The sequence below is a fragment of the Macaca nemestrina genome, chromosome 5 (assembly GCF_043159975.1).
Source record: "Macaca nemestrina isolate mMacNem1 chromosome 5, mMacNem.hap1, whole genome shotgun sequence".
Taxonomy (NCBI): Eukaryota; Metazoa; Chordata; class Mammalia; order Primates; family Cercopithecidae; genus Macaca; species Macaca nemestrina.
The window spans coordinates 180,199,526-180,221,977 of record NC_092129.1 but is presented as its reverse complement, the minus strand read 5'-3'; the positions used below and the strand labels follow the sequence as shown (position 1 = coordinate 180,221,977).

Sequence of the window (22,452 nt, the reverse complement as noted above, 5' to 3'; positions counted from 1 at the left end):
CTCAGCCTCCCGAGTAGCTGGAATTGATTATAGGCGCGCGCCACCACGCCCGGCTAAATTGTTTGTATTTTTAACAGAGACAGGGTTTCACCATGTTGGCCAGGCTAGTATCGAACTCCTGGCCTCAGGTTATCCGCCCACCTCGGCCTCCGAAGGTGCTGGGATTACAGGCGTGAGCCACAGCGCCAGGCCGAGAAATTTTTTTTAAAGAGGAATTAAAGAACCTAATTGGTATTGAGAGCTCTCCAAGAGCCAGTAAATGTTTTCCCTACAATATTCCATTCTACCCCATTACTGCAGCGTCGTTATAGAAAAAAACAAAATCACATAAAGCAACTTGGGCCAAAAAACATTACACGTTCCAATTACGGAAACAACGAACTGAACGACTCCTGAATCATGTCACCCTTGAACTATGTAAAAGTTGAAAAGATGTGTCAAATACAGTAACAGTTCCACATTAAAAGATATTTACGTCGAGGTACAACCCTAATTTACAGTATTTAAAAACGCCTTTCTACACCCTTTCCGGGGAAGCTAATGCCACTTCAGCTGAGCTATCTAGCGAGATGGTTAAGCATTTACTGTGTCTCTTAACACCGACCAGGGAAAAATCATCAATTCGTTTGCCCGAGTTTATGAGAATTTTCACCCAACTTCCAGTCTCCATAGCCAATCAGTTCTTGGAACCGCATACCCGATGCCGACATCCCTCTCTTGTTGGCTCCCCTCGTCAGCAGGCTTCGATAACTAAACGTCCATTTCTAGCACTGACGGAAGAGCTCAAGCTTGACACGGCCCTCAATCCTCAGCAGCACCGCCCACCATGCTCCCGGAAGTTGCGACACTACGCCCTGCGCCAGTCCCGGGACGCAAGGTTTCATATCCGGATTCTTAGCGCGGACTCAGAACCCCGCTCTTCCCTACGCGGTCAGCACATGCGCGGCAGCTCTTTTCCTTCTTCTTCCACTTCCACTACCTTCCACCGTCCGGGAGTCGCCGCCACCGCCGCCGAGGAGTCAGGAAGTTCAAGATGGCCGCCGCGGAGACCCAGTCGCTGCGGGAGCAGACAGAGTAAGTAGTCTCTGTGAGTGGGCCAGAGGCTGGAGCCCGGGGACGGCCGAGTGGGAGCTGCACGGGCGGGCGGGAAAGTTCGGGCCTAACGGCGAGAGTCAAACTTTGCCTTTTCCGGCGCGATTCGTTGTGGGGTGGGAGGCATGGGGAGCAGGCGGCCTTCGAGCTTCCTTCTCTCAGAGGCCGCGGCTGCTGGGGTGAAGGCGGCCGCGGCCTGCAGCGCGTCGTTGCCCCGGGAGGCGTAGGCGCGAGCGGCCTCTACAGGTCCGGTGCGCGTGGCGGCAGTGAGGTCGCGCTTTCCCATTCCTCCCTTGGGGACCCATCTAAGCTCCCTGGCCGCGGCTCTTAGCGGCATCGGTGTTGGGGACACGAGGGTCAGTGGCAGCAGGCGGGGCAAGCCCAAGTCTTTTCTTCCTCTTGCGGTACCCCCAGTCGTCCTTTTACTGGTGTCAGTTTAGGACCTGAAAGCAGAGAGCGGAGGTGGTGGGGTCACACTCTCTGGCCATCCCAGAGCTAGTCTGTGGCTAGCAGGATACTTGATCTCGTCACCTTGTATTCTTTAGTCCAGCAGTCACCCAGTATTGTTTTGTTTTGTTTTGTTTTTTTGAGTGCCTGCCGGCAGCTTTTTTTTTTTTTACCAACTTGCAAACTTGAGGCAAAGTGAGATAGAGTCTTTGGTTTTGAGGCCTGGCATTTTTTTTGTTTGTTTTTTTTGCTTGAGTTTATAACCCTTTAGGAGGACGAGGACGAGTGGAAGGAGTAGTGGGAATTGCTAGCTACTGCCAAACCACTTTATATCTATAATTAAGCTAATATAAGAATCCATGCGGCCAAATGAAAAATGAAAAAAAAAAAAAATACGTGTGTATGCTGCAAGGTTAACCATTGGTTAACTAAAAGCAGTATTTTGCTCTTCATGTCTATGTTAGGAAAACTCAAACAAGAACCATAATAGAGAGAATGGATTTTACGGCAATGTTCCTATAGCGACCGTTTTTTTTGCATCTGCACTGTCTCATCTGTTTCCAGCCATTTTAGAAAGAGGTATAGTCTCCCAGCAAGTTGTGACTGAGCGATAGGAGAAATCTTTGCCACCAGACAACCTGACACTTAATTGCTGTACGTCCAGTTTTGGGCTCTTCAATCATCTGCATTACTCAGCTAGGCGGAAAAACTGAATTTTTAACTAAGGGCTTTTCAAAACTGCTGTATTATTTTTATAATTTGCCTTAGCAGAGAACAAATGGATTCTGAAGTTTTAAACTAGCTTTAACCTCTTACTGTTTCTCACCGAGTTCATTGTGTGGCACAGTTACAGTGTTTATGCCAATACAGTGCAGATCTCATGTTATGTGGTTACATTTTCTACTAATCTGAAAATTTCTGTAGTATTATGTCCATTTATTTGATTTTAGGGATGTTTGAGATTCATTTCGAGGAGTGGGTTAGTCATTTTATTCGCATACTGTTTTCAAATAATATTAGACTTAATAATTTTAAAAATACATATTCAGGCCTCTACTGTATGAATAACAGAGAGAGTCTTTAATTTCCCTTCCCTTCCCCACAGAACACTTGGTGTAAATGGAATATTTGGTCTGTATATGTCTCACTTTCAGTAGTTTGAAAGTATTTAACAAAGACGATAACCATTTGGTATGAAAGCAGACACTGTGCCTGGTGCTCACAGTGAGTCCTTGAATATAGTGTCTACAGCAGTTCTTTAGAAAACACTGAGTAGTTTACAGTTATATGGAATCTATTCAAAATAGAAAATTTAGAAAGAATAAATATAAAAAGTAGCTTTTAAGCTTCCTGAAGGCTTTAATTCTTTTAACAACCCTATAGAGGTAGATGCTTTTATTTTCCTGTTTTAAAGATGATGAAACTGAAACACAGAGAAATTGAGTAACTTGCTCAAGGTCACCCTAAGTGGCACACCCATTTAAACTCAGGCAGTCTGGTTCTAAAGCCCTGCTGCTAACTATTGAACTGTCTGGCCTCCCACTGTACAATGTGGCTTCTTTTTAAATTGCTTTTCAAGTATGAAATTATTTTTATTTTTTCCACTGTCCCAGAAAGATCCATTTTTTGATGTGATGTGTCTAATTTATTGAGACCTAATTTCTCAAACCTGATTTGGCAAAGCAGGGACCAGAGGGAAGGTTTTAAGACTAGTTAGTCTTTTGGACCCATTCTGATTTTTGTATCTACATTAATTCTTTTTATTCATTTTATTTATTTTTGAAACATGAGCTCTTGTCACCCAGGCTGGAGTACAGTGACACTATCATGGCTCACTGTAGCCTCAACCTCAAGTGATCCTCCTACCCCAGCCTCCGGAGTAGCTGGGACCACAGGTATGCAACACCACGCCCAACTAATTTTTTTTTTTTTTTTTTTTTTTTTGAGACAGAGTCTCACTTTGTCTCCAGGCTAGATTGCAATGGTATGATATTGGCTCACTGAAACCTTGGACTCTGGTTCAAGCAATTCTCCTGCCGCAGCCTCCCGAGTAGCTGGGATTACAGGCATGTACCAACACGCCCTGCTAATTTTTGTATTTTTAGCAGAGACAGGGTTTCACCTTGTTGGCCAGGATGGTCTCAATCTCCTGACTGCGTGATCCACCCGCCTCAGCCTCCCAAAGCTCTGGGATTACAGGCGTGAGCTACCGTGCCCGGCCATGCCTAGCTAATTTTTAAATATTTTTGTAGAGGCAGAGTCTTCCCAGGAAGTTGCCCAGGCTGTTCTTGAACTACTGGGCTCAAGTGCTGCAGGTACTAGGGAGTCTGAGGCAGGAGGATCATTTGAGCCTAGGAGTTTGAATCCAGCCCAGGCAACATAGCCAGACCCAGTTTCTTAAAAGATGTATACATTTTAACTTGTCAGAGAAATAGGCTTAATTACTTTCCTGGTAAAGTAGCAGTGGCGTTCACTTTGCTCATCACTAAAAAAAATTTGTAAAGAACTGTCTAGCTTAAAAACGGCTTTATTCGTACACAAATTTAAATCAATCAGTTCTCTGTGTCTCTATATTTTGAATGCCTACCAAATAAATTCACTAAGACTATTATTCTTTGGAAAAAAATGTGAAAGAGGAAGTTAAAATAACACTGGTGGTTGGTGATTGGTGACTATTTTATTTTATTTTATTTTATTTTATTTTATTTGTTTGAGACCGAGTCTCTGTTGCCCAGGCTGGAGTGCAGTAGCACGATCTCGGCTCACTACAACTGCTGCCTCCCGGGTTCAAGTGATTCTCCTGTCTCTGTCTTCTGAGTAGCTGCGATTACAGGCATGTACCACCATGCCCTGCTAATTTTTGTATTTTTAGTAGAGACAGGATTTCATCATGTTGGCCAGGCTGGTCTCGAACGCCTGACCTCAGGTGATCCGTCAGTCTCGGCCTCACAGTGTTGGGATTACAGGTGTGAGCCTCTGCACCTGACTGTGACTATATTATTTTAAAGGCGTTCCATGATTTTCATTCATTGTTCTGGATGCCTCAAGACTTGACTTTTTTAAAAGGTAAAACTTAATAAAGCAAATATACAAATACTGTTAAGTACCCCCATGTTATGTGCACTTCTCATTCACCTTTGCTTCCAAATAATGTGATCCGAAGAATGTATCCACTCAATAGGTTCTCAATAAATATTTATTTTGTTATAAACCTGTTGTGACCAAGTTGGTATACACATCCACTTGGCTAAATGTGGGATGTTAAATTGTAAAATGGTAATGTTAAAGCGTAAATTTATATAAATGAAATGTATATGGCCTATATTTATTGTCAGTATAAACTATCCAAGAGGACCATTAGGTATCTTAACAGGAAAACTTTTTCTTGAGCTTTATAAGAAAGTCATTGATAATAAACCTAATTTAGCTATTTTAGCACAAGCCCATTGTATGTAATACATTATGCCATTGACTCAATCTTTCAAGTTTCCCAGATTGACCTGGTCAGACTTTAGTTGTTACTTTTAGTGACATTTGCATTGAGAGATGAGCTGAGACTGGTAAAGATCCATTGTATGCCTAGCCCCTGTAAAGAAAACGCTATAATTAAGGTTAACCTAATTGTACCAAGCTGGTAACATTTTTAGCAGGAACCTACTCATTATTTCTTGAGATAATACTCATTAATTTACAATGGAAACTAGTCACTCATGGAAATGACCCTTCTACAGTGATACTGGTCATCAGGATGTATGTCTGATTCCCAGAAGCTCTAGGAGCTAGATTTTTTTTATTTTTTATTTTTTTGATAGAAGTTGATTCCTCTATGGGTAAACTCTTGAGAATTTTTAGTGAAACTCCTAAGATTTTTGTAACTTGTTAGCATTAGAAAAGATAAGGGTTCAAAAAACTGATTTTCCTTTGGGAGGGGTTGATGAGATATAAGTAATTTTGAATATCACTCATTCAAAAATAGGTGTGTGCTATGTGTGTGCACTGTGTGAGGCACTGGAGATAAAACTGAGCAAAGCAAAATCTTAACTTTCAAGTTCTTAGAGTCTGTAATAGATAATGTAAACCATCTTTAAGCAACTTCTATATGTTTTTTGTTTGTTTGTTTTTGAGATCGAGTTTTGCTCTTGTTGCCCAGGCTGCAGTGCAATGGCGTGATCTCAGCTCACCACAACCTCTGCCTCCCAGGTTCAAACAATTCTCCTGCCTCAGCCTCCCGAGTAGCTGGGATTACAGGCATGCGCCACCATGCCTAGCTAATTTTTTTGTATTTTTAGTAGAGATGGGGTTTCTCCATGTTGGTCAGGCTGGTCTTGAGCTTTGGACCTCAGATGATCCCCCTACCTCAGCCTCCCAAAGTGCTAGGATTACAGGTGTGAGCCACTGTGCCCAGCTTTTTTTGTTTGTTTGTTTGTTTGTTTTTTGAGATGGAGTCTTGTTCGCCACCCAGGCTGGAGTGCAGTGGCACAATCTTGAGTCACTGCTGCCTTCGCCTCCCAGGTTCAAGCACTTCTCCTGCCTCAGCCTCCGGAATAGCTGGGATTACAGGCATCCGCCATTATACCTGGTTAGTTTTTTGTATTTTTGTAGAGACAGTTTCACCATGTTGGCCAGGCTGGTCTTGAACTCCTGACCTCAAGTGATCTGCCTGCTTCAGCCTCCCAAAGTTCTGGGTTTATAGGTGTGAGCCACTGTGCCTGACCTTATGTTATTCTAAATATATAATTGACACAAACAATACTTACTGAGCACCTGCTATAGATTAGATAATCTAGGCCCTTAGACACAGAACAGTGAACTAAAATGAAAATTCTGCTCATAGAGTGCTTACAATATGATAGGGAGAGACAAACAATAATTATATTAGTGGTAACAGTTGCTTTGGAGAACAATGTTAAGCACAGAAGGAGAGTATGTGTGCAGTGGGGTGGTTTTGCATTTAAAATAGATTGATCAGGAAAACTTGTTTGAGAAAGTGACGTTTAAGCAAAGACCTAAGGTAGGCAAAGGTAGCCAGGAATGCATGTATCTGGGGAAAGCGTTCCTGGCAGGAGAAACAGGTACCACGTACCTGAGATGTGAGTATGCCTATTGAAGGAGCATGGTGTGGCTGGAGCAGGGTGACCGTGGGAGAAGAGTGTTAGGTTTAGAGTGTTGGGGATTTTGGGGCTGTAAGTATAGGACCTTTTGCTCTGAATGAGGTAGAAAGCAATAAAGTTTCACAAAGAATAGTGACATAATCTGACTTCTAAAGCATCTTAATCAAATGGAAGATCTTTTGACTGACTTGGAATACTGGCCTTCTCACTGGTTTGTTGTATGTGTGACCTTAGGCAAGTCCCTTGAACCTCAGAAGTCTCAAATGGGGAGAAATTTCTTGAACACCTAGTGTGACAGCCTTTTATACTATGCACTCCTTTAATTTTCATAAGCCCTATGATTTGTCAGTACTATTTCCCCATGTTTTACAGTTGAGGAAACTGAGGCACAGAAGAGCAACTTGCCTAAGGTTACAATAGCTTTGTCATGTTGGAGGCAGCATTTAAATCAGGTACTTTGACTCCAGAATCTATGCTCTTTGATGCTGTTCCTTAAAATAACATTCTTATTAGCAGCCTTTTCAGCTCCACAGGATTTTTGTAAATAAATATATTTATCTAGCATCTATACAATAATAATAGCTTATTTGGGGGTGGAGGGGACTTGGTCTGTGCTAGGCACTGTCATAAGCATTTAGCATCTATTCACTGTGTAAACTTCATAACACCTTTTCAGGTAGGTACTATTATTTTCTCCATCATGTAGATGAGATGCCTGAGGATCACTTGCCAAGACCGCACAACTAGTAAGTAATGGAACTGGGGTTTGAACCCAGGCAGTCTGGCTCCAGAGACGCTTAACCACTCGACTATCCTTTGTCTTGAGGACAGTCTTGAGTTAAAACTCAAAATTTTAGGTAATTTTGAATTTGAGCTTAGTGACTAGAATTTTGTACTTTGGGCACTAGATTTTATATGCCTAAAGGTAATTCTCAATCTTTAAAGACTCTCCTACCTTCATAACTTGAATTAGCCTAAATTTTTCTCAGACTTTTCCCCCTGTAAGTCAAGGTTCAGGAAAAAGAGACCTTCTGGATTATGGGATGAGAGATTTCTGGGGGAAAAGGATGAGAATATAGCCTGTATAAAGAACAAAGTTAAAATGCGTTGGAATCTTTTTTACTGAAATCTATGTGACTTCTTTCCCTTCCATAATAAAGCAATGATGGTGTTTTGTTTTTTTGTTTTTGAGATGGGGTCTTCCTTTGTTGCCCAGGCTGGAGTGCAGTGGCGTGGTCATGACTTACTGCAGCCTTTTACTCCTGGGCTCAAGTGCTACCCTCCTAGGTTCAAGTGATCCTACCTCAGCCTTTTGAGTAGCTGGGACTATAAGCACATGCTACCACACCCAGTTAATTTAAATTTTTTGGTAGAGATAGAGTCTCGCCGTGGTGCCTAGGTGGTCTTGAATTTTCCTGGGCTCAAGGAATCCTCCCACCTCAGCCTCCCAAAGTGTGGGGTTACAAATGTGAACCACTGCACATAGCCTGGTGTTGTTTTTTTAATACCAAGATACTGCACTTCTTCCAATTCTTTGAGAAAAATTAATGATCCAGAGAACACTACTTCATTTGTCCTGTGTCTTCTCATACTCCATTAGAGAGAAGTCAACCCAAATTAAAACCTGACTTTCACCAGAGAACGTAGCTTTTCCTGCACATCTCTTAAATACCTTTTCCTGCCAGAAATGGAAGTTGGCAATGTGACATCCAAAAATCAAAGTTCTTTGAGTATGATACCCTGTAGTGGCTGTGTGTTTTTCACTCCCCCTCATTGCTGTCAACTAATTAATAACTTCTCAGTCATACCACCATTCTCTCTGTCCCCCACCCCTTCTCCCAGCAAGTTTGTTCAAGACTGTGAGACCTGGCTAGACAACCTACTTTTGCAGTTCGTGGACCTCTGTGACTCCAGTGAACCTTTAATTCTCTCTCAACCACCCACTCCTAGAATCATATACTATTTTGTCATCTCCTAGACTTTGTCTACTTGGAATCTTTTTTTTTTTTTAAGAGATGGAAAGTTCTCTCTGTTGCCCAGGCTGGAGTGCAATGGTACAATCATAGGTCATTGCAGCTGCAAACTCCTGGGCTCAAGTGGTCTTCCACCTCAGCCTCCTGAGTAGCTGGGACTACGGTTGTGCACCACCGCGCCTGGCTCCACTTGGAATCTTAACCTCAATGCCTTTCACAACACTGATCTACTTGAAGTTTGCTATATATAACTGCCTTTCTCACCGTCTTTCTCTATCTGAAATGCCCCTTTTTCCCTTCTTGTTAATTCCTTACTCATTCTCTAGGGCAGTGTTACTCAACGTGTTTTTTGTTGTTGTTGTTGTTGTTTAAGACAGGGTCTTGCTCTGTCGCCAGGGTGGAGTGCAGTGGCGCCATCATGGCTCGTTGCAGCCTTGACCTCCCAGGCTCAAGTAATCCTCCCACCTCAGCCCTCTGAGTAGCTGGGACTACAGGTTCGCGCTGCCACACCTAGCTCATGTTTTTGATTTTTAGTAGAGATGAGGTCTCACTATGTTGCCCAGGCTTGTCTTGAACTCTTGGGTTCAAGTGATTCTCCCACTTTGGCCTTCCATAGTGCTGGGATTACAGACCTGAGCCATTGTGCCTGGGCTAACCTTTATTTTTTAATCCCTGTCCTTTCTCAGTAAATATTTCTTCTGTCCTCCGAAAGTCCCTGCTTAACAAATTGGTTTCTTTCTGTGATCTATAAAACGCTGTCCCTGACTGTTCTCAAAATGAGTTTAGGTGATCCTTCAGGGTTCCCATAATGCCCCTATTCGTGTCTTCATCATTGCACTTCTCCAGTATTTGATGGTTATGTACCACCAGATATTAATTTCTTTGAGGGAGGCAAATCCTGGTTTTGGGTGCTGTGTCACCCAGGCTGGAGTGTAATGGCATGATCTCGGCTCACTGCAACCTCTGCCTCCCAGGTTCAAGCGATTCTCCTGCCTCAGCTTCCTGAGTAGCTGGGATTACAGGCACGTGCCACTATGCCTGGCTAATTTTTGTATTTTTGGTAGAGACGGGGTTTCACCATGTTAGTCAGGCTGGTCTTGAATTCCTGACCTCAGGTGATCCGCCCATCTCAGCTTCCCAAAGTGCTGGGATTACAGACGGGAACCACTGCACCTGGCTTGTACATCTGTTTTCCTGCCCCTTGGCTTAATGCTTACTTGTAGTTGGTGAGGTTTTTTCAAATGTTAAAGAGATTCTAAGTAGACTGGTGAATTCTTAGGTTGAAAGGATAAACTTACTAAAAGTATAGGAGTATATAATATGAAGACCTGACAAAATAAACCATAGCTTCCTCCAAAAATAGTATGATGGCCTGAATCTAGATAATTTAACGCCACTTTTGGTCTGATATTCTAGGATGATGGTTTATTATGGAGTAACTTTTAAAGAGAACGTTAAATAATGCTTTTGACCCAGTATTTAACCTGGGGTTATTAAACACCAAAGACTTGATAAAATAATTTAGAATCATAAACTCTTTAACTCAGCGTAAGCCAAACATTTAAGCACAGAATCCCCCACTTTATTATTTATTTCCAAAGCATCTGTTAACGTGAATGTATTTTGGGAAACTGAGTTCTCATTTGAAATTCAGAGAGATTAAATCACTTGCTGAATGAATATTGGGTTGAACTATATTAAATTGCTGATATTAGACTTGTTGACTTACAAAAGGCCCTTCCATGTGGTTCAACCGAATGTCATATGATTGCTTAGTGGCAACTACAAATCTAGAGTCCTAACTTCTGGTTTAGTTCTCTTTGAAGATTTAACTTTTGAGGATGTGTTTATACTGTCACCTTTATCAGTATCAGCTACCAGTGCACACTGATTGAGTGCTTATTTTGGGTATAGCTCAGTATTGGCTCTAGAGTTTTGTTTTGTTTTTAAGGTATAAGATGAAATCCGCTCAAAACAAGTGACCTGGTGGGTTTATTGTAGCAACACCAAGTTTTATGAATTTCAAGTGGAGAAAGAGATTAATCTTCCAGTGTATGTTAATAGTTATTAGTCTTACTAAAAAAGAAAATGGGCCCTTTGGTTGTTAATGTGTGAGAAATGTTGGTTTAAAAATTAAGTTACTGAGTGGCTCCTTGAACTAAATCAATGTTAATGAGATTTTGCTGTGCCTGGTTTGTTTTTCCCTTTTTCTCTAACCTGTAATTTTTAAGCTCGCTCCATTAGGGATTTCCTCTAATACTTCTGGTGAGTTCAACCATTAGAAACACAATAAAGTTGTGTCACTATCCAACTCAGTTCTTGCATAGACCTTCTTTGAAATAAAATGTGTGAAGCTGTTCTGAAAAAATTTTAGTGACTGACTTCATGTATTACATTGAGATGTATTTTCTCATTACTGTTATTTTGTTATAACTCTTTGAATACTTGATAAATGATATGATTTTAAAGTGTGTTTGATATATTTATAGGATGGAAGATGCTAATTCTGAAAAGAGTGTAAATGAAGAAAATGGAGAAGTATCAGAAGACCAGTCTCAAAATAAGCACAGTCGTCACAAAAAAAAGAAGCATAAACACAGAAGTAAACATAAGAAACATAAACATTCCTCAGAAGAAGACAAGGATAAAAAACATAAACATAAGCATAAACACAAGAAACACAAAAGAAAAGAGGTTATCGATGCTTCTGATAAAGAGGGTATGTCTCCAGCAAAAAGAACTAAACTTGATGATTTAGCTTTGCTAGAAGACTTGGAAAAACAGAGAGCCTTGATTAAGGCCGAACTTGATAATGAGTTAATGGAAGGAAAGGTCCAATCTGGTATGGGGCTCATTTTGCAAGGTTATGAGTCTGGCTCTGAAGAAGAGGGGGAGATTCATGAGAAGGCAAGAAATGGAAATAGGTCTAGTACTAGATCTTCAAGTACAAAGGGGAAACTTGAACTTGTGGACAATAAAAATACTACAAAAAAACGAAGTAAAAGCAGATCCAAAGAACGGACTAGACATAGGTCTGATAAAAAGAAAAGTAAGGGGGGTATTGAAATCGTTAAAGAGAAAACAACTAGGAGCAAGTCAAAGGAGAGAAAAAAATCTAAAAGCCCATCCAAAAGAAGTAAGTCTCAAGATCAAGCAAGGAAATCAAAATCCCCTATCCTTAGAAGGCGATCTCAAGAGAAAATTGGTAAGGCCAGATCTCCTACTGATGATAAGGTTAAAATTGAAGATAAAAGTAAATCAAAAGATAGGAAAAAATCCCCAATTGTAAATGAAAGTAGAAGTCGCGATCGATGTAAAAAATCCAGATCCCCAATTGATTTAAGAGGTAAATCCAAAGACGGAAGGTCACGGTCCAAAGAGAGAAAATCAAAACGGTCTGAAACTGATAAAGAAAAGAAGCCAATTAAATCTCCCTCTAAAGATGCTTCATCTGGGAAGGAAAATAGGTCACCCAGTAGAAGACCTGGTCGTAGTCCTAAAAGAAGAAGTTTGTCTCCAAAACCACGTGATAAATCAAGAAGAAGCAGGTCTCCACTTTTAAATGATAGAAGATCGAAGCAGAGCAAATCTCCCTCTCGAACACTGTCTCCTGGTAGAAGAGCCAAGAGCCGATCCTTAGAAAGAAAACGAAGAGAACCGGAGAGAAGACGACTTTCTTCTCCCAGGTAACGTTTACAAAATGTTAAAGCTTTTTACCAATGCATGAGATTTTACACGGAAAACTAGAACTTGTGGACAATTAAAAATGAAGTAGTAAGTAAAAAATAAGTGAAGTAGTGACGAGTTTCATAATTTTAAGTAATCCAGTCCATTAACCATGTTAATATTTGCACTTTTGTCAATGGGTATTGTAATTATAGGTGTTTAACAAATACTGAGCTTGATGATAGAATTGGGTTTTTTTTCACATTGTTGATTTAATACCTAGTTTGCTAAGGCACTCCTTTCAATCCATGTAATTTGGCTGATAAATCTTCATTGGGAGCGTGCAGAGAGAGGATTATTACTTCATTGAACGGTGATAGGCTGAAACTTTTTGAAAAGGGGGAAAGGTAATCAGTTTAACAATTGTGTTCTGTTCATTTTCTTGTATTTGCATGAGTTTTAAATTTTAACAGTATAAATAAAAACCAATACCAACATTTTTTGGTCCCCAAGGTATAATTAAAATGGAAAATTTTGTAATACATATAATCTCATTGTTGACAAGTAGTCCTCTTAAGCTTAAGAAGAATAGTATAAAAAATTATTTTCTACTATTTGAATAATATATTGTCTTAGTTCTTATAAATCCTCATGTGATTATCTTAACTCATCAGGTGAAGGGGCTCTCATACCTAATTTATAAATGGAGAAATAGAATCAGAGAATTTATATAATTTACCTAGGATCATAGAACGGAAGTATTTGCAGGGAGGAGGAGTGTTTATACCACTTAAACTACTTTAGAAACTGATTTCTTAATATCTTTTATATTTAATATTTACATATTATGAAATTGCCAGCCAGGTTTTGCTTATTAAAAGAATATTGGCTTATACTGTGTAAGGATGTTATTAATTCCTAGCCATTTACTGTGTTCATATTAATATTTTCTGTGAATGGGTATAAATACAAACTGACCCTGAAAGTGAAGTCATCGTATTTTCAGAGAAATTTCAAATTTAATTTCCAAGTGCTATGTCTTAAGACAGTCTTGTTGGCACTGTAATTAAATAGCCCCTTTTTCCTTTGGCTTCCTGGATGGAGGCAGTTATTAGTTTTACTGATTCTGTTATCTCAAGTGCTTCTTAATTATCCTGGTGGTCCTTCAGTTTGCTTTCAGTTTGAAGAGCAAATTCTGAGGAGTTTATATTAAAGACTAGAGCTGAGTATTTGAAACAAAATTTATTTTTAATTACAGAAGTGGTGCATACTTATTAAAGAGAAATCCAAATAAGCCTGTAAATTGGCTCCCTTTTCATTTCTCCAGTACTACTCCTTAGAAATTTATGTTCTCTTAGCTCTTTCATTGCACAGACAATAACATGGATATGAGGGTTTTTTTTTTTGTTTTTTTTTTTTTTTTTTTGTTTATGAAACTGGAGTCATTCATATTCACATGTGGCTTTTTTCAGGAAACATTTCTGTGACAAAACATAGAGATTCTGTTTCATTCTGCCTAACAGCAACTGGTATTTCAATGTAGATGTATTACAGTATCATTCTCCTGTTGAAACTGATGAAAAATTTAGGCTGGTTCCAATTTTTCACTATTATATGCAAAGATGTCCATTGGTTATGTGTGAGGTTTATTTATAGAATAGATTCATAAAAGTGGACTTGCAAAGTCTCAGGGTATGTATATTTACATTTTAGAAAGTTATTGCTAAATTTCCATCCAGGAAAGTTAGATCAATTTCTACTTCTTTGACTACGTAAACTGCCCTTTTTCCTAAAACTTTATTAGGAAAGTTTAGGAAGATCTTTATTACCAGGATACCATATAGTATTTTGTCACCCTTAAAACAAAAAAACCCCAAAAATTGTTTTAATCGAAATTTCTTAGATGGCTAGTGAGGATGAACATGTTTATTTTCTTTATTTTTCTTTCTTTTTTTTTTTTTTTTTTTTTTTGAGACGGAGTCTCGCTCTTTTGCCTGGCTGGAGTGCAGTGGTGCAGTCTCAGCTCACTGCAACCTCCGCTTCCTGGGTTCAAGCAGTTCTCCTGCCTCAGCCTCCCCAAGTAGCTGGGACTATAGGCACGTGCCACCATACCCTGCTAATTTTTTTTTTTTTTTTTTTTTTTTTTTTTTGCATTTTTAGTAGAGACAAGGTTTCCCCATGTTGGCCAGGCTGGTCTCGAACTCTTGACCTCAAGTGATCGCCTGCCTTGGTCTCCCAAAATGTTGGAATTACAGGCATGAGCCACTGTGCCTGGCCCGTTTACATTTTTTAACTGGTCTTTGAGATTGCGCGTGTGGGCGAGCAGATTAAATAAGAGTTTCCTCAGATGACCCTATCAAGAAAGCACTACCAAGAAGTAAGCACTGCAGATCTGAGTCAAAGTCTACCTTGCTCATTTTGGCTGGATCAGAGAAAGATTCTTGGGTTCTGTATACTGTGCTGAAACATGCAAGACAGGTTGTGTTTTTAGGTTTTTATTAAATGAGGAAGGCTGGGTGCAGTGGCTCACGCCTGTAGTCCAGCACTTTGGGGAGGCTGGGACAGGTGGATCACCTGAGGTCGGGAGTTCGAGACCAGCTTGACCAACATGGAGAAATCCTGTCTCTACTAAAAATACAAAATTAGCTGGGTGTGATGGCTCATGCCTGTAATCCCAGCTACTCGAGGCTGAGGCAGGAGAATCGCTTGAAGCTGGGAGATGGAGGTTGCAGTGAGCCGAGATCACACCATTGCACTACAGCCTGGACAACAATAACTAAACTCCGTCTCAAAAAATAATAATAAATTAGGAAAATACTGTAATGTTATTATTTGATTATGGAGACAAACCTATTTACAGTCTGACTGTTCAGATTAAATAGTTGTGTCCAAACCTGGAATAACATTAAGAAATGTTCAAAACCTGTTTTGAAAAATTAAGCTGTAGAAAGGCCTGTTGTAATACAAATATCACATTAAACGAGTAAAACTCACTGAAAGGTACTTCTGTGATAAGTATTGAAAAGTTGGGTTTTTGTGGGGTTTTTTGGGGAGGCTGGAGGCAAGGTCACACTCTTGTCATCCAGGCTGGAGTGCAGTGGCATGATCTCTGCTCACTGCAGCTTCTGCCTCCCAGACTCACGCCATCCTCCCACTTGAGCCTCCCTAGTAGTTGGGACTATCTTCACATGCCACCACACTTGTCTAATTTTTATATTTTTTGTAGAGATAGGGTTTCGCCATGTTACCCAGGCTAGTCTCAAACTCCTGAGCTTAAGTGATCCGTCTGCCTCAGCTTCCCAAAGTGCTGGGATTACGAGTGTGAGCCACCACACCTAGCTATTGTTTTTGGTTTTTTGAGACAAGTTCTCACTCTGTCACTTGGGCTGCAATGGCACAAACACAGCTACTGCAGCCTCAACCTCGTGGGCTCAGGTGATCCTCCCTCAGCCTCTGAAAGTGCTGGGATTACAAGTGTGAACCACTGTGCCTGGCCTATTATACTTGACATTAAAAATAAGATTTTTGGCCAGGCATGGTGGCTCACGCCTGTAACCTCAGCACTTTTGGAGGCCAAGGGAGAACCACTTGAGGCCAGGAGTTCGAGACCAACCTGGGCAACATAGCGAGACCCCCATCACTACAAAACAAAATTAGTCAGGTGTGGTGTCATGCCCTTAACGGTTCCAGCTACTCAGGGTGGGCTGAAATGGAAGGATTGCCTGAGCCTGGGAGGTCAAGGCTGCAGTGACCCATGTTCGCGCCACTGCACTCCAGTCTAGGTGACAGAGTTAGACCCTGTCTCAAAAAAAAAAAAAAAAGAAGAGATCCTTAATTGGAGAAATGTCAAAATGTAGAAAGAAAAAGTCTTCAATGGAAATGGGATATTTGAGTAAATGGAATATTATACTCACGTGGGCAGGTTTTATTTGGGTTGTTTATTTGAAATTAGAATCAGTAACTTTACTGGTATGAATAACCTTTAGTAATTCTTCAAATTGTGGGACCAGAGGAAATAAGACCTTTCATTGTTTGCCTGCAATAACACTAAAATGTCATTGTGGCCATCTGAGTAAGTTTTGTTACAAAACACATTAATTAGAGTTCACTCTCTTTAGGCTAGTGTGCCTTTTCTTACAGATATTCCTTGCATATAGAAAAAAAATCATTTACTTTGATTTATTTTTCTTTTAACTTGCATTTGATCCCCTTAAGAACACGACCTCGAGATGATATCCTCAGTAGACGTGAAAGATCAAAAGATGCCAGCCCCATCAATAGATGGTCTCCAACCCGAAGAAGAAGTAGGTCTCCCATTAGAAGGAGGTCTCGTTCCCCACTCAGACGTAGCAGGTCTCCAAGAAGAAGAAGCAGGTCTCCTCGGAGAAGGTAAAGACATTTCATCCTTGTGATTCATTAAACTCTGAATGTTTTTAAACCACCCATGAGCTCAGTTGGTAGGTTTTCTTTTGACCAGTTTTCTCTGAAAAATCGTAGTTGTGTTCCCAGTTTCCTTTTACCAGCAGTCTTTACACGTGGGTTTTCTTTTATATTGTTTCCTTTGAATTTTAACCAAATCATTACTCATTTAAGATGCAATAAAATTAATCTTTTAAGAGTAGGACTTTTTTCTCTCTTTTATGAGAGATAAATATTAAATGAGCCAGGCTTAGGGATTTTTTTTTTTTTTAACTGGCAAGGTAGATCATATAGTAGTAAATATGTAGTCCAGTTTCTTATCATTTTATATTAATTTTGCATATTGATAGTTACTGTAGACTTTGGCCAAGGACTATTTAATTTGCCATAGAAACCACTTTATCTGAAGCATATGTAATCAGTAGTAGGTTAAAAAGGTGGTTTATAAAGCAGGGAATCATTTTTTAAAATTCATACATACATGAAATATTTTGATATAAAACATAAATGGGTATTTGTTCCCCCATCTTTTAACATTTTTAATTGAAGTAATAAATGAATGTAATTCTTAAAAAACAAAGGCTTATATTGTAGTCATCTCTACATATCTCTCAGAATTTTTGTATGCTGTATTCCTAGAAGTGGAAATGCATGGTCTGAGTACACTCTGGACAATGAGGGGTTTTATTTATTTTTTTTTTTTTAGACAAAGTCTCACTCTGTTGCCCAGGCTGGAGTGCAATGGCGCAATCTCACTGCAACCTCCACCTCCCGAGTTCAAGCAATTCTTCTGCCTCAGCCTCTCAAGTAGCTGGGACTACAGAGGTGCGCGTGCCACCATGCCCGGCTAAATTTTTTTTTTTTTTTTTTTGTATTTTTTTAAATAGAGGTGGAGTTTCACCATGTTGGTCAGGCTGGTCTCAAACTCCTGACCCCAAGTGATCCGCCCGTCTCTGCCTCCTGAAGTGCGGGGATTACAAGCATGAGCTGCTGCACGCAGCCACAATGAGGGTTTTTAATGCCAGCCCTCACCCATGTTTCTCTTTTGCCTATTTTCATCACATGTTTTTGTTCTTCTAGAGTCAGTACAATCATTGTGATCATGTATGTATTCATTGCTGGGCAAATAGTCGGGGGAGGAGGGCAGAGAGGACCTGCCTTCTGAGACGGCTAGTCTGCTGGCTCCAAGCTCATCTTACGACTTGCTTTTTTCTCTCTTCCCTTTTTTTTTTTTTTTTTTTTTTTTTTTTTTTTTTTTTGAGACGGAGTCTCGCTCTGTCACCCAGGCTGGAGTGCAGTGGCCAGATCTCAGCTCACTGCAAGCTCCGCCTCCCGGGTTCCCGCCATTCTCCTGCCTCAGCCTCCCGAGTAGCTGGGACCACAGGCGCCGCCACCTCGCCCGGCTAATTTTTTGTGTTTTTTTTTTAGTAGAGACGGGGTTTCGCCGTGTTAGCCAGGATGGTCTCGATCTCCTGACCTTGTGATCCGCCCGTCTCGGCCTCCCAAAGTGCTGGGATTACAGGCTTGAGCCACCGCGCCCGGCCTCTCTTCCCTTTTTATAAAAAATTTCTTGTGTTCTGAAATTTTATTATGTGCCTCTGTATGTGGATCTTTATCCCCATTTATTTTCCTAATTACTAGATAGGGCCTTTAAAGCAGGGAGTTTATGGCCTTCTGGGAAATGTTTGTGCTTTGTTTTGTTTTCTTTCTGTTTTTTTCCAATTGGACCTTCCGTATTGCTCCGTATATTAATGTTTTATTCTTTTTTCCAGAAATAGTTTTTCTTATCTCTCAGACAATAGCGAGGTTATTTTGTGCGATTTTTGTTCTTTATAGTTTTCTTTGCTATATTTTGTTTCTTCCCACATTCCTTTTGCTGCATGTTTACCTTTCATTTGAAGACTTTTCTCACACAGCTGGACCCTTCATTGCTGCCTATTCTGACTTAATATTTAGGTACTCAGAAAGCTGAATGGGATTTTTCTTCTATTGTGACAGTGTAGAACTTGTCGGCTAGTGGTTATCACTTCAGAGTAATTAGATATTTTTGGATATCAGTGACTGTAGATGTATTGTCTTAGGCTATGAGTTTTCCAGAATCCTTTCATCTCCTCCTGGGAAATAGACCTGGCTACCGGTAGAGTTCTCTTTCTTCATAATGTAAGCTTCCTTGTAATCCCTCCATTTTTGGTGTGTGCCTCTCAGCATCTGGAATGGCCAACGCTTCCCTCGAAAGTAAATCTTAAGTGTTCTGCTAGAATGCGAAGGGAGTGGTTGACGTTTTCCACTGAGTTGGGGAGGGGAGTCTGGCTGTTTATAAAGGCTTTCAACCAATTCTGTCTTCAGCTCTTACCTCACACCATCTTGCGGAGGATAGGGAGTCTCCAATTCCTGAGGCTTTCTGGGAGTGTTGTGACGTGTTCTGTTTCTGATTTACCTTGTGTGTTCATGTTGGACCAATATTCAGCTCGATTTGATCTGTTACTATTCTTTACTCCAATTTGCACATTCCAAGGTTTTCTTCTCATCTCTGCTATCATATCTCTTGACATTCTCCTTGCCTGAGGGTTTTCCTCCCCTCCCCACTCCACCCCACTCCCCCCCTGCCCTCCCTTCTTTCTCTTTTCTCTCTCCCCTCTCCCCTCTTCTCTTTTCTCTTCTTTCTTGAGATAGGATCTTGCTCTGTTGCCCAGGCTGGAGTGCAGTGGTGCAGTCACGACTCACTGCAGCCTCAACCTCCTGGGCTCAAGGAATCCTCTCAGGAAGCTGGGAGTATAGGCATGTGCCACCACACCCAGCTGATTTTTTTGCATGTTTTGTGGAGACGGGGTTTCGCCATGTTGCCCAGGTTGGTCTCAAACTCCTGAGCTCTGCCTGTCTTGGCCTCCCAAAGTGCTGAGATTATATGTGTGCACCACTGCACCTGGCCCCCAGTTTTTTTGTTTTTGTTTTTGTTTTTGTAAGTACTCGTTTGCTCTCATTTTAGTAAGATTTCTTTAAGTTGAGCTCGTTGAAACATACATATAACTTACATAAAGTAAAATGCTTTTTAGTGTAAAGTTGTGTGTATTTTGACAGACACATAAGTCACACTCAAGTTAGAGAATGTTTTCATCACTCCAAGTTCCCTTTTGCCCCTTTTCGGTCTCTCCCTTCACTCCAGTGCTTGTGTACACAACATGGATGCTCTAAGAATACAAAGCAACAGTAGGTATTTATCCCCATAGAGTTCATATCCATGGGAATAATTTCTTAGTTCAGAACTTGATAAGGAATGGTTGTGTTTTGGTTATCTTCAGCTAAGCTGATTATCTCAGTCTGATGTTCTGTTCTTTTTCTTAAAATTTTCAAACGACCTTTTTAAAAAATAGACTATATTGTTAGAAGAGTGTTAGGTTTACAGCAAAATTGAGTAGAAAGTAGAATTTCTATATATCCCCTGTGCCCACACATGCATGCCTTTTCCCACTTTGACATTTAAAAAAATGTATACCTGTCTTTTTCTTCTCCTTTAAATAGGGACAGAGGTCGGAGGAGCAGATCACGCTTGAGAAGGCGGTCTCGATCACGGGGTGGTCGTAGACGAAGGAGCAGAAGCAAAGTAAAGGAAGATAAATTTAAAGGAAGTCTTTCTGAAGGAATGAAAGTTGAGCAGGAATCTTCATCTGACGATAAGTAAGAATAGAACTTTCCCATAACTTTGTTTTTCCAGTTTAGAGAAGTCTTATTTGGCCTGGAAATTGTTAAATAATTTCCACCTAAATATTATTATAAGTGGCTCCATTGATTTGGCTCTGAATTTAAAAGTTAGTCTTTTGTGAATATTGTGTAGGTTGTATCAGAGTTAGTAAGTGGTTTTCTGAATTTAGGTGTTTCAGCTTTGGCTGGAGTGAATATTGGGCCTTCATTTTATTGTGAGCCTACCCTTTGTTTTTATTATGAACACTAATAAAATGCAGAGCCAAAGTTACCAGATTTTGGGAGGAATTTTCTATAAAAGTTTAGGTTTTTTTTGTTTTTTTTTTGTTTTTTTGTTTTTTTTTTGAGACAGTGTCTCTCTCTGTCACCCAGGTTGGAGTACAGTGGTGTGATCTTCGCTTGCTGCAAACTCCGCCTCCCGGGTTCACGCCATTCTCCTGCCTTAGCCTCCCGAGTAACTGGGACTACAGGCGCCCACCACCAAGCCCAGCTAATTTTTTCTATTTTTAATACAGACGAGGTTTCACCGTGTTAACCAGGATGGTCTCATCTCCTGACCTCGTGATCTGCCCGCCTTGGCCTCCCAAAGTACTGGGATTACAGGTGTGAGCCACCGCGCCCGGCCAAAGTTTAGACCTTTGAGTTTGCGTTAGATGATACATACTTTGCAATTGAGGCTATTTTGTGGTGGGTGTCCTTGTTACAATGTGAAAATGTAGAAGCATTTCAAGTGCCTGTTACAATTGTGGGGACATTTTTCCCTGTCTCTACAAAAAATACAAAAATTAGCCAGGCCTGGTGGCACACGCCTGTAGTCAGGAGGCTGAGGTGGGAAGATCGCTTGACCCTGGGGGGAGGAGGTTGCGGTGAGCTGTGGTCACACCACAGCACTCCAGCCTGAGCAAAAAGAGTGAGACCCTGTCTCAAAAAACAAAAATAAATAAAATGCAAACTTAATTGTCTAAGTGGAATATCTCAAAAATAAATGGGACAAATCTAGAGCCATTTTCAACAGGAGGTTATTTGCCTCCCTGGGGACATGTCTGAGGACATTTCTTCTTGTGATTGTTGGCTAGAGGCCAGGGATACTTCATTCTACAATGCACAGGATAACCACCCCCGACACACACACACACACACACACACACACACAACTATCCATATCCGAAAATAAATCATGCTAAGGATGAAAAACCCTGATTAAAACCAGGTGATTAAGAAAGTTGGATTGGGGAAGGGCATTCTACATAGATTCTGATATAATCAGAGTGTAGTTTGCCTATTCTGCAGCAAACATTCAACAAGTAGGATCATTGAAAACGTTGCACTGGGAAGGATCATAAAGATTGTGGAGGTTGGTGTTTGAGGGATAGGTGCGGAGGGTTGAGGGTAGTGTTTCGGAGTAGAGCCACATTCCCCTTAAGATTATTTGCATGTGCATTTTTGATAGAGAAATACGGCTATTGCTTTCTTGAGCTTTTAGGCAGTTCTGACATCCAGAAAAGGTAGCAATTTACTTATCTTACCCTTGCCGTGAGAAAACTAAGGCTAGAGAGGTAAAGTGACTTCACTAAGGTCATGGAAAAACTAGTGGTAACTTTTGTAAACCTGGAGTTATTTCTTTTATTCCCAATTTTGGTGCCATGAAATAGATGAGAAGAAAACTGAGACAAAGTTAGGTTACTTCCCTGCATTCGAAACCAGGCAGTTAACTGAGATGGTTTGGAAATAAGGGTAATATGACTTAAAACTTTTGCTCTAACTTACTGATACCTACATTTTCCTGTCTTTAAAATGTAGAAGGGGTATGGTTTTAGAATCTCTAAGGGTGTTTGAATTTTTCTTTAAGCCTTGAAGACTTTGATGTAGAGGAAGAAGATGAAGAAGCCCTGATAGAACAGAGAAGAATCCAAAGGCAGGCAATTGTTCAGGTATGTGATTTTAATGAAAAATAATCATTGTTGTAAAATAAAGATTTTTTTGCTTTAACAAAAAAGTAACATCAATAACAGTTTAACAGGTCCTTAGAAAAAGAGAGTATATAT

General features: G+C 40.5%; 1 protein-coding gene across 19 annotated transcripts in view; it reads left to right on the top strand.

The window, feature by feature from the left end:
- The first annotated feature begins 943 nt into the window (after positions 1-943).
- The window catches only part of PRP4K (pre-mRNA processing factor kinase PRP4K), a 43,460-nt gene continuing 21,951 nt past the window's right edge, over positions 944-22,452 (top strand). For all 19 annotated transcript variants that reach the window (XR_011624110.1, XR_011624107.1, XR_011624105.1 and 16 more), the window contains exons 1-5: positions 944-1,074; positions 11,113-12,309; positions 16,505-16,678; positions 20,228-20,383; positions 22,257-22,338. Coding sequence is in view for 1 of the 19 variants with exons in the window: in XM_011750799.2 (XP_011749101.2) it covers positions 1,034-1,074; positions 11,113-12,309; positions 16,505-16,678; positions 20,228-20,383; positions 22,257-22,338 (1,650 nt within the window). In the remaining 18 variants the exon portion in view is untranslated. The remainder of the gene's footprint in view (positions 1,075-11,112; positions 12,310-16,504; positions 16,679-20,227; positions 20,384-22,256; positions 22,339-22,452) is intronic.